Here is a 10,743-nt window from a genome sequence, read left to right on the forward strand (position 1 = left end):
AGGCGATAGATGCCTAGAACTTGGCTGGCTGATTAGGCCTCCACTCTTTCCTCGCTTCCCAAGTGCAAGCGTACAGTCTGTGTGCAGGTCCAAAACCATTAGTGATGCCCTCCCGTTCGGTGGAGACGATTACGGGGACCTTCGACAGGACCTGGCAGATCTGAATGTATCTGTGATGGCTGAATTCCAACATTTGTTGCAGCAGAAAGCCATGTCATTTCATGAGCGAGTCTTAGCTTGGATGCTTGCACGAAATGGATATTCCGCATCGTGACCCCTTTCCACAAAATATCATGGGGTCGAGCAATCGATGTACAGTACGTTTCTTGTTGATTTCAACTCAACAAGGTTGTAAACATCACAGTCTTCTTTATCTGGCACAAAAAGAAAGACTTTGAGAAATTTAAGAACGGTCAGGACAGGAGCAGTTGTTTGAGCTCCGCTTGTTTCGTCTTCAGAATGTAAGAATTATCCACTCCCTCTGGCCCGTTTGCGAGTGGATATGAAGCTTATTCCTGCTATATCAGTTGAATCGACACGAAGAATTGACATTTGGTTCTGCTTAAATAAGGAAGAAGCGTTTGGGTGCGCTATAGATTCCTGGGAAACTGAATTTACCCAGTAATCAGGTGAAAGGCTTCGATCATCTCCGCAGATGTACATATTGTTTGGCTGCTTGAGGGTGCTTTACGAAGTGCATGTCTGACTTCAATACTGTTTGCAAGGGCTATTTACTGTGAGGAGGAATGATCATGAGGTGAGGAACAAGATGTCATTTCTGACCAGGACATATCTAAGGATGCCCTAGGATACTATAGCAGTGATCAAGCTGGAATAGATAGACAGATTGCATCCATTTTTCAATCAGGTCTACTTGCTGTCTTTCAAATGGCAGTGACAATCTCCTCTCTGAAGACCATGATATAACTAGTAAATGAATCCCTTTGAAGGAAAATGTTCCAAGCTTGGTTAGGCGCCGAGCCTGAATACCCATGAGCCCACGTAGCTCAATGGTCAGAGCGTGCGGCTTTTAACCGCAAGGCTGCGAGTTCGACCCTCGCCGTGGGCTTATTTCGATCTTCCTTTTTTCTTGCTCTCCTCCCTGTTCCTTTTAATGGTGCAGAATTGGCTTTCACTGTTCACATGAATGAACATTCTGTTGGGACAAAGGAGGAGGATGACATGGCGAACAAGAACAACATGGGGCACGTTTCCAGCATCGTTGATTCCTCTTGCTCTACTTCTGAACCGCGGCATTTGCTGAGGCAGTCATTTGTGGCATGATGTGTATGTATGTATGTTGTATGAAACCGAAAGCTTTCCACGAGACTGAAATGAAACGTTTCCGATGAGTACTACCGGGAACAGTTTGCAAGAACCATATGTATGCACATGTACAGTACATGTTCCCTCCAGCAGGGTGCGAGCGTTGATGGCTTCCTCCTGCGGCGTCGACAGATTGGGGAAAGGGGGAAAGCGTTACTTTTGAAGCTGATCAGGATGTATATCGAAGGGCGATTGGGGTTATTGGTATCCCATGTCGAACTTGATTGAACAGACGAGGTTTGTGCGGACCGAACAGTCATAGAGTCAACAGTGCAAATCAAACTGGAATACTAAGGCTTTCCTTGAGTGAAGGCTACCTACCCCGCCTACCTGCGCCCTATGATTGACATTTCTCTTGTTTTATACGGGGACAGCAAAGTGCGTTTTGCTTGAAGAGGAGAAAAAGGAACGGCCAACACCAAGCACTGCAGTCCTGAAATAGAGCTGCAAATCTATGATGCTATGTTGAAGGAAGACGTTTGGTGCTTCGTATTGGCCCTGGCTGGATTATTTCGGGTCTTTCGGAGCTCGCTCTCTCATCGACTCTCATCTCTCAAAGCAGAGAGGAAAACGTTTGAAATTTTAAGGAAATACAAAGACGAATCTTGATCTAAGATTTCGAACATGAAGATAACCCAGGTAAGTTTGAAGTTTTTACAGATATTATTTTATTATGTTTTTAAAACAAATAATAATCCACGTCTATTCTGTGGACGGATGATTTAACAATACCAATCTGAACATAAAATATCTATCCATCCTCGAAAATGCAGGCAACATGATAGCTAAAGAAGAAATTTTTATCTTGAGTCTACCACAGACAAAAATTATATATACGTATACTCATCTAACGCCCCCCAACAGCTCTATATCTATCCCATAAAATCCCTCCGCCCCACCGCACTTGTCCGGTCCCGCGTCACTCGCCATGGCCTGGCCTATGACCGCCACTTCATGCTGCTCAGAGTCCAGCCTGACAAAAGCCTGAAAAACATGCAGGTCTGCAACATCCAGCAAATGGCCCTGTTCTCCACAGATGTGGTATTCCCCGGCGAGTCTGTGGATGGAGTCGCCACGGAGGAAGGCAAGATCTTGGTCAGATATCAAGCGCCCATGGGGCATCCTGACCGGGATGCTATCAAGGAGTTGGAGATTCCCCTAGAGCCGACAGACCTCCAGGGCCTAAGGGTCCTGGAGGTCGATATGTACAACAGCAGGACTCAAGCTTACGAGATGGACAAGAAATATTCGGACTGGTTCTCTGAGTGGTTTGGGTTCGAGGTTTTGTTGGTGTATCTGGGCGGGAACCGGAGGCCTGTACTAGGTAATGTACCTCCCAACGCTGCGACGAAGAGAGCAGTAGCAGGTGCATCTCAGCCTGCCTCGAAGAATGCAGGCGGTGGCTGGATATCGAATATCGCCAAGTCTCTGTTGTATCTCGGAAGCGCCACTCCCTTTGCAAAAAGGGAGGGTGACGAAACCGACGAGTGGATCACCTTCGCAGATATGGCGCCGTACCTCGTCGTTTCGGAAACATCTCTGGAGGAAGTATCCGACCGGCTTCCCGAGGGCGATACGATGGACGTGACCAAATTCCGCCCAAATATCGTCATATCCGGCGCCGAGGAGGCGTACGAGGAGGACTTCTGGGGGGAGATCACAGTCCAGGCTGATGTCAATCTCATCCTAACAGCCAACTGTGGGAGGTGTGTTAGTATCAACGTCGACTATGACACCGGCGCACCGGGCAGCGGCGAGGCGGGAACCATGCTTAAGAAATTGATGAAAGATCGTCGAGTTGATAAGGGGCATAAATATAGCCCTGTCTTTGGGAGGTACGGGTTTATAGACAAGGGAGCTGATGGTTCGCATATAGAAGTGGGCGATGAGGTGGTTGTGTCACGGAGGAACAAGGAGCGGACGACTTTTTGTAAGTTTGCTCCTTCGTATTCGTTTTCTTTTCTTGAGGCTCGTGGATGGAATAGGATGAAGGCAAGCTAATCCCGTTGTCCAGTTTGGCCAATGTAGTGGATTTCATTGTTTCCTTTCTGGACAGAGTCTGGACATGTAGGTGTTGATGCATTGCTTTTCTTTTTCAACCAGGAGACATGGCGCACTGACCTATATGCTCTCTTCAACATTTCAACAACCCAACCAACACTGGCACTCCGTCAAAGGAAGAGCTGAACTGTTCAGCAGAATTGGGATTCATTTTGAGTTTTGGCGTTCGGTTTTTCTTCACTTGTGTATATCCTTCCCGAATCCTAGCTTTTGCTGCGCGGGGGAGGAAAAGTGCATTCAATGTATGTACAGTACAGGACAATTATTTATGAGCTTTCCATCTATATACATACGCCTTTGCCACTCAAATGCGGAGTCTATATCGATATCCACGTAGGCGAATATAGTCCTTTCTTGCCTTTTGTCCGTTTGCGGGAAAAAAAAAAAAAAAAAAAAGTTGTTGGGACCGTCGTCCCGTGTGCGAGCCGTGTTGAGATGAGAGGCAAAAATGTACAGTACACGCATGTTTTCGCGAGGGAGTAGATGTGCTGAAGTTGCGAGAGGTGTATATGGAAGTGGCTGAGGAAATAATCGACATTAATGCGAACTAGATGTAGCTGTCCCTTATTCTTGAGGTGCTTTGATTTCGTCTTTTCTTTTTCTTTCATTTTTTTTCTTTCGGGCGCCAAGGACCAAGTCTTTGGGAACAAGGAATGATGGTAGTTTTCATTCAAATTGGTAGAGCGGATGGAGTTCCTTGTAGCGAGCGGAGTAATAGCGTATAGATTTTTGTGTGGAATTCGGGGAATGAAATTGGCATACAAAAGGCGACGAGCGCCGCTGAACAGAAAATCATAAAGCAGAATCCATATCGTTAAGAAGTGAAACTAGAAGAGGGGTGGAAAAGGTAAACCCAAAAGGGGGAAAAACAGGGGGCGATGAGTTGGACTGGAAAAGCGTTGAGGCATTTCTGTGTTTTAACATTTCCTTCTCCATTTACAGACGGTCACACACAGACATATATACCGAGGCATATGTACGTACATCATAATATACATGGGCAACTCACATTAGCTCTCTTCATCCGCCCACGGTAGACTGAATGTCCCTACCCAATCCTCAACCTCCTGTCTCAACGTCGTGATCTCAGGAATCGCCTGTCCTTCGCCCAGATACTCCAGGAACGCTTTCACGCTGCCAGGGTTCTTCTTCTTCTTTGCCTCCGCATCCGCCTTGGCGGTCTTATCCAGCTTCTGCGTAATCGTCACCGCACGGTCGACGATGTCCGCAACTCGCACAAAGTCCTCTGGCCCGAAGCCACGCGATGTCATCGCCGGTGTCCCGATTCGTAGGCCGCCGGGTTTCATCGCAGACTTATCACCGGGCACGGTGTTTTTGTTGCTCGCCACGCCGCACAGCTCGAGCACCCGCTCCACACGCGCCCCGTCCACGCCGCGGTTCTTCAGATCGACGAGCACGAGATGGTTGTCTGTGCCGCCGGAAACGATGTTGTAGCCCAGCCCACCGCTGTTGGTGGGCTTGCCAAGCCGGTCCGCCAGTGCTTTGGCGTTCTCAAGAACGGTTTCTTGGTAAGTTTTGAATTCTGGGGTGGTCGCCTGCTGCAGGGCTACAGCGAGTGCGCTAATGGTGTGGTTGTGGGGCCCGCCCTGGTGACCGGGGAAAACGGACGCATTGATGGGGTTCTCGAGGTCATACATCACTGGGTTGCCCTTGGCGTCAGTGTGGCGGACTCCCTTGCGGAAGAAAATCATGGCGCCACGGGGTCCTCGGAGGGATTTATGGGTTGTAGTTGTAACGACGTCCGAGTGTGCAAATGGCGAGGGTATAACGCCAGCAGCAACTAATCCGGAAATATGGGCCATATCACAGAGTAGGTAAGCACCGACGCTATCAGCAATTTTGCGCATGCGCGGGTAATCGATGAGTCTGCTATATGCGGATGTGCCAGCGATGATGAGCTTTGGTCGATAGAGCTGGGCCAAGTCTGCTAGTTTGTCATAGTCGATGAGACCGGTTGATTCATCTAATCTATATGGGAGTGTCTCGAAATATTTAGACACAGCGGAAATTTTCTTCGTTGGGGTTTGATATCCGTGGGAAAGATGGCCGCCGTGGGGAAGATCCAAGCCCATGATACGGTCATGGGTATTAAGGAGTGCGGAATATGCGTAGAGGTTCGCCGGAGAACCAGAGAGTGCTATATCCAGCGCGTTAGATTGCTGTTTGTGGCGGGGAGTTGAAGGGAGTGGAAAGTAGACTCACGTTGCACGTTGACCCCCCATTCCTCTTCCTTGAGACCGAACGCCTTGAGAGCCCGCTGCTGACACAGTCTCTCCGCCTGGTCAATGAACTGGTTACCACCATAATACCGTGCTCCAGGGTAACCTTCTGAATATTTATCTGCGAAGGCCAAGTTAGGTTATTAGTAATATAACATGAAAAGGGAGAGAAGGGCATACTCTGCATGACACTTCCCAAGGCATCGAGAACCGCCTGGGACGTGAAGTTCTCGGATGGGATCAAATTGATAAAATGTTTTTGCCGGCTTTTCTCCTATGGAAGATATGGGTAAGCGGAAATGGCTGTACGAGATTGGAGTTAAGAGATTCATACTTGCTGGATAATTTTGTAAACGGCGGGGTCGGCCTCTTTGAGGTTCTCGGATAGGATCTAGATATGCGACCACGAGCATAAGCACAATGTTCTTGACAAGAAAAGCGGCAATTGGCGATAACACGGCCATTCCCAAAAAAAAAAAAAAAAAAAAAAAAAAAAAAAAAAAAAAAAGAAGGCGATAAAACCTTTGGATGTCCATCAGAGTGAGCAGAGGAGACGCCACGGCAAAGGATTGGCAGCAATCCGGCGGGATGATTCGCATGGCCGAGGCGAGTTCTGGAGCTCCCCGCAAGAGGAAGAAGTCGGCTGCTGGCCCGTCTGGAGCAGATATTGAGCGACATTGTTGCCGGGACTGACCAAATGCCGCAATTGAAGAAAGTGGGCAGCTGCTCAACCAGGCGCACGAGCACAATGCAATGAGAGACAACAATGAATGGGATAGCGCTGCAGACGTTGCGTCTTCCCGAGGCTGACGGCGGAGGGTTGATTATGTAATGCGGCAGATAGGCTGGCCCGAGGAACATAGTTTATCCATGCCGTCCATCACGTGTGTTTCCTCACCGCCGGCTTTTCTCCTCGTCACTTTCTCCTTTCTCTTTTGTTTCCTTTTCTCTTCTCTTCCTCACACAACTACATCCAAAATGACGAGTTGGCTTGATTTGCCGCTTCAGCTCTCGCGCGTGCCTGGCAGCGCCGCCTGCTGGGCGCGGCGGGCGATGCGGACATGTTCTGGGCCCCTTTCACCATCCATTCAAGAACAGTGTGACCGCTTCTGATTGGACGTTGTGTTCGATTGCTTCAGGTTGTTACGGGTGAGCAGCGTGGAATAATCCCTTAATTCATCCGAAGTATCTATTGCTTCCCCCTCTCTCTTTAGCTTTAGTTTTTTCTTCAGGAGTTCAAGTGGAGGATTCTTGTATTTGTAAACTGAGTTATCTTCTCCCTGACAGAGGAATTGGCAATGGACTACTCTGTACTTTGCCAAAAGCACCATTCTCAGGGATATATGCTCCATGCAATGGACAAACATGGCACTCCTGAGCATGGTTTTTATCATCGCCAACCAGTGGAGATATGAACACAGCAAACGCTCTTCGTGACGGGGATATTTTCAAAACAGCAAGTTGCATGTGCATGTTAATGTGCAGTACATACATGTGGGTGGACATGAACATACAGTACATACATACATATTGATTGTATCTAAATCATTTACGTAGGAATTTCACTTGGTAATCATGATTCTCAGCAAATTCCTCTCCCGAGTTCTTATATCTGGAGTAGGTCTCAGCCAGGTGTGGGCGAAATGTTCTACATTTGCTCAACTACTCGTATCGCAGGCGCTTTAAAGAGCGGATGGTCTACTGGTTACATTGAGAGAGAACTGGCTGCTTGCTCCTTACTTCTGACCAGGAGAAAAGGGGAACCTCCACCACCACTGGTTACATACAATATCAGATGATGTTGCCCCAGTTCCCCAGTGGGCATGATTCCCTATTTGTTTCTCGGCTCCCTTTTGCTTTTGGCTTTGCATTCCTCCCCCCCCCCCCCCCTCCTCCCCCCTGGCCCCCAATTTAAGCCGGCCACTGGCGGGAAATAATGGGCGGCCATACACAGAGTAATGATGCACATCCGAAACGTAGATAAACCTACCTTTCCCTCCACACTCGGGCGGCGCTGTGACGGTTCTACCCTAACATAAGCCCCTAGACCGAATGAATGGCCTTGGAGGACAAATAGGATAGTGGCAGAACAAATCAAGCGTACGATCAACATATCCACCCCTCATCATCATCATCATCATCACCACCTTGTATAGATATATATACATTGAGGTAAAAATCATACAAACCAGAGAAAGGGTTCATACAAACTTACAGAGACGGTTGGTTGGTTGGTTGGCTGGTTCATCGAAAAAGACAAACCTCACAATTTCGCCCTCCCCTCCATCTTCGCCCTCCCCTCCCTCTCCATAAAATACTCCCTAACCCTCGCCCTCGCAATCTCCACAACCTCCATATCCTCCACCGTCGCGGGCACATTAACCGCCCGCTCGAAGTCCCCCTTCTCAACCGCATTCTCAACAAGCTCCCTCAGAACCCTCCGAAGCGTCTTTCCGCTCCTCGTCTTCGGAATCATGCCTTTGCCCTCACCGCCGCTCTGGATCATACCGCCCAACGACGCAATGGCGCCGATCTGCTCGCGGACGAGGCCGTTGACGGAATTGAAGAAGGCCTGCGGGGGTGTGGCGGGAATAGAACCTGGGGATGGGGAATGGGGTGGTGAGGAAGGGAAGGAGGTTTTGCGAAGTTGCACGAAGGCGAAGGGGAGGTGGCCCTTGAGAGCGTCGGGGATGCCGACGACGCTTGCCTCGGAGATGTCTGGGTGGGAGAGGATGGCTTGTTCGATTGCCCCTGGATTTTATCGTATCAGACGTCAGTATTGGAAGAAGAATAAGTAATAATAATGAAGAAAAAAAAAAGAGAAGGATGAGGATGAGAAAAAGGAAGCAAAGGAAGGAAAGCCAGGGGTTTGTAATAAGAACGACTGTAAAACGGATGAGTACACGAACCAGTACTAAACCGATGCGCCGCCACGTTAATAATATCATCGCTCCGCGCCATAACATGCACATAGCCCTCCTCATCCACCATTCCCGTGTCCCCTGTGTCCACCCACCGCCCGCCAAACCGCTTCAGATACCCCTTATAGAACCGCTCGTCGTCGTTAAATAGCGTCGTGAACGCTGTGGGTGCCAACGGCATCGCCAACACGATATTCCCCATCGTGCCACGCGGCACCTCATCCCCTTCATCATTGACGATGCGCACGTCGAAGCCCGGCATCGGCTTGCCTGCCGACCCGGCTTTGACAGGGAACGGTTTATGCACGTCTCTGCTTCCATGTTCCAAACCAATGCCACTGCGCAGCGCGAGACCTGTCATTGGCGACCCGGACTCCGACGACCACCAGTTATCAATAACCATAGCGCCGGGGGCGGCGTACTTATTGAGCAAACTCTGATAGGCGCGGATGATGCTGGGTTCGCTCCTTTCGCCAGCAAGGAACAAGCCGCGCAGGTGCTTCAGGCCGCCGCGGCTCCCGACCTGTTCGAAGTAGCTGCCCTCTGGGTCCTCTTTGCGGATTGCTCGGAGCGCAGTGGGCGCTGTGAAGAAAGTGTTTACCCTGTGCTCTTCAATTATGCGCCAGAAGCTGCCCGCGTCAGGCGTGCCAACGGGTTTGCCCTCGTAGAGTACTGTAGTGGCCCCGGCGAGGAGTGGTGCGTAGAGAATGTAGGAGTGCCCTACTACCCAACCGATATCTGAGGCGCAGAACATGACGTCTCCGGGGCCTTTGATGTCGAAGAGGTATTTCATGGAGAGATTGAGGCCAACGGCGTGACCACCAGCTTCCCGGATGACACCTTTCGGCAGGCCGGTTGTTCCTGTGGAATAATAAACCATCAAAATCGACCCAGCTCCCTGTTAAACATGGAGCAGGGGAAGAACATACCGCTGGTATAAATGATATACAACATGTCGTTGCTTTTCACGGGAACAGCTGCAGCTCTGATATTCCTCGCCCTCCCACTCTTCACAATCCGCTGCCAGTTCCGCTGACCCTCCAGTTTCAACATGGGTTTCCAACGAAACTGGTCCCGCTGCCAGACAATGATTTTCTGTGGCTTCCAAGCGCTCTTGCCTATGGCTCCCTCGACCAAAGGTTTGTAATCCACTACGCCCTTAGTTCCCTCAATGCCGCAGGAAGCGGTCATGATTGCGCGTGGTTTCGAGGCCTCGATGCGCTGAGCTAATGACGTTGCCGCAAACCCGCCAAAGACGGCTGCATGGACGGCGCCGAGCCGAGCTATGGCGAGCGCCGCGAAGAGAGCAGCAGGAACCATTGGCACTGTCGTAAAGAGTTGTTTTATTTTTAGAAATTAGCAGGCGGGCATGATGCCTGCAGCACTGGCATATCACAATAATATAAATGTATCTCCAGCGCAAAAGGACAAGAACACAGACCAAATGAAAAAAGAGAGAGGGAGAGAGAGAGATGCGAAAAAAAACATACTATAAATCAACACGACATCCCCCTTCCTAATGCCCTCCTCCCTCAACACGCCGGCCAACACCTCGACCTCGTCCAGCAGCTGCGCATACGTATACCGTTCCCTCACACCCGTCACGGGCGACTCGTAGATTATGGCCACGTCGTCTCCATGCCCGCTGAGCACATGTCTGTCGACGCAGTTGTAGGTGGTGGAGATCTCGCCGTCCGGGAACCAGGACCAGTGCTCGTGGGTGACGCCGCTGGCAGGAAGCGTCTTGCTGCTCCGGCACAGGCTGGCGGAAGGGGGCTTGTGCCAGTGGAGTTGGGCGGCATGGTGCGACCAGAATTCCTCAAGGGAGCGGAGAGAGAGAGAAAGGGTTCTATCTTGGGGATGGGAGGGCATGGTGAGAGAATTATGTTGTTGTCTTGACAGCGGGAGCGACACGAGAGAAGGGGGTTGCGGCAGGGCGGGTATATCGACAGCACACAGATTCCTCCGCCTGGTTTCAGTTTCAAGCGGCTGTATTGTGACTTAGCCCCAGCGCAGGAAGCCCCATTACGAGATGTCTATACCAGAGCAAATGCTCGGTGCTTCGGCCGCGGTGTGGGGTTACCAGCGGGCCAGCGGAGGCCGCACTACAGCCAATGTGGTGTAGTGTATGTATAGCCGCGGGCTGCCACCGAGTTTCAGCAGATGGACGACTTTAGTCGGCTTGCCACTCACGT

General features: G+C 50.3%; 3 protein-coding genes and 1 non-coding gene across 4 annotated transcripts; 2 read left to right on the forward strand and 2 right to left on the reverse strand.

Moving 5' to 3' along the window:
- Nucleotides 1-996: 996 nt before the first annotated feature.
- HCBG_11035 lies at nt 997-1,069 on the forward strand. Its single transcript has one exon. It is a non-coding gene; the product is annotated as a tRNA-Lys (tRNA).
- Nucleotides 1,070-1,950: 881 nt separating this feature from the next.
- HCBG_04643 (MOSC domain-containing protein) lies at nt 1,951-3,513 on the forward strand (the record flags this gene model as incomplete). The annotated part of the gene is made up of 3 exons (XM_045431692.1): nt 1,951-1,965; nt 2,191-3,256; nt 3,398-3,513. The coding sequence occupies 3 exons, from the start codon at nt 1,951-1,953 to the stop codon at nt 3,511-3,513; spliced, it is 1,197 nt and encodes a 398-aa protein (XP_045288245.1).
- A 665-nt stretch (nt 3,514-4,178) lies between these two features.
- HCBG_04644 (serine hydroxymethyltransferase) lies at nt 4,179-6,373 on the reverse strand (the record flags this gene model as incomplete). Its single annotated transcript, XM_045431693.1, has 5 exons — nt 4,179-5,545; nt 5,611-5,748; nt 5,808-5,901; nt 5,962-6,018; nt 6,150-6,373. The coding sequence occupies 5 exons, from the start codon at nt 6,303-6,305 to the stop codon at nt 4,398-4,400; spliced, it is 1,593 nt and encodes a 530-aa protein (XP_045288246.1).
- Nucleotides 6,374-7,890: 1,517 nt separating this feature from the next.
- HCBG_04645 (AMP dependent synthetase and ligase) lies at nt 7,891-10,420 on the reverse strand (the record flags this gene model as incomplete). The annotated part of the gene is made up of 4 exons (XM_045431694.1): nt 7,891-8,378; nt 8,537-9,409; nt 9,478-9,873; nt 10,039-10,420. 4 exons carry the CDS (start codon nt 10,418-10,420, stop codon nt 7,891-7,893), a joined length of 2,139 nt encoding a protein of 712 aa, XP_045288247.1.
- Nucleotides 10,421-10,743: the final 323 nt, after the last annotated feature.

This window comes from Histoplasma capsulatum, assembly GCF_000150115.1.
Source record: "Histoplasma capsulatum G186AR genomic scaffold supercont2.5, whole genome shotgun sequence".
Lineage (NCBI taxonomy): Eukaryota > Fungi > Ascomycota > Eurotiomycetes > Onygenales > Ajellomycetaceae > Histoplasma > Histoplasma capsulatum.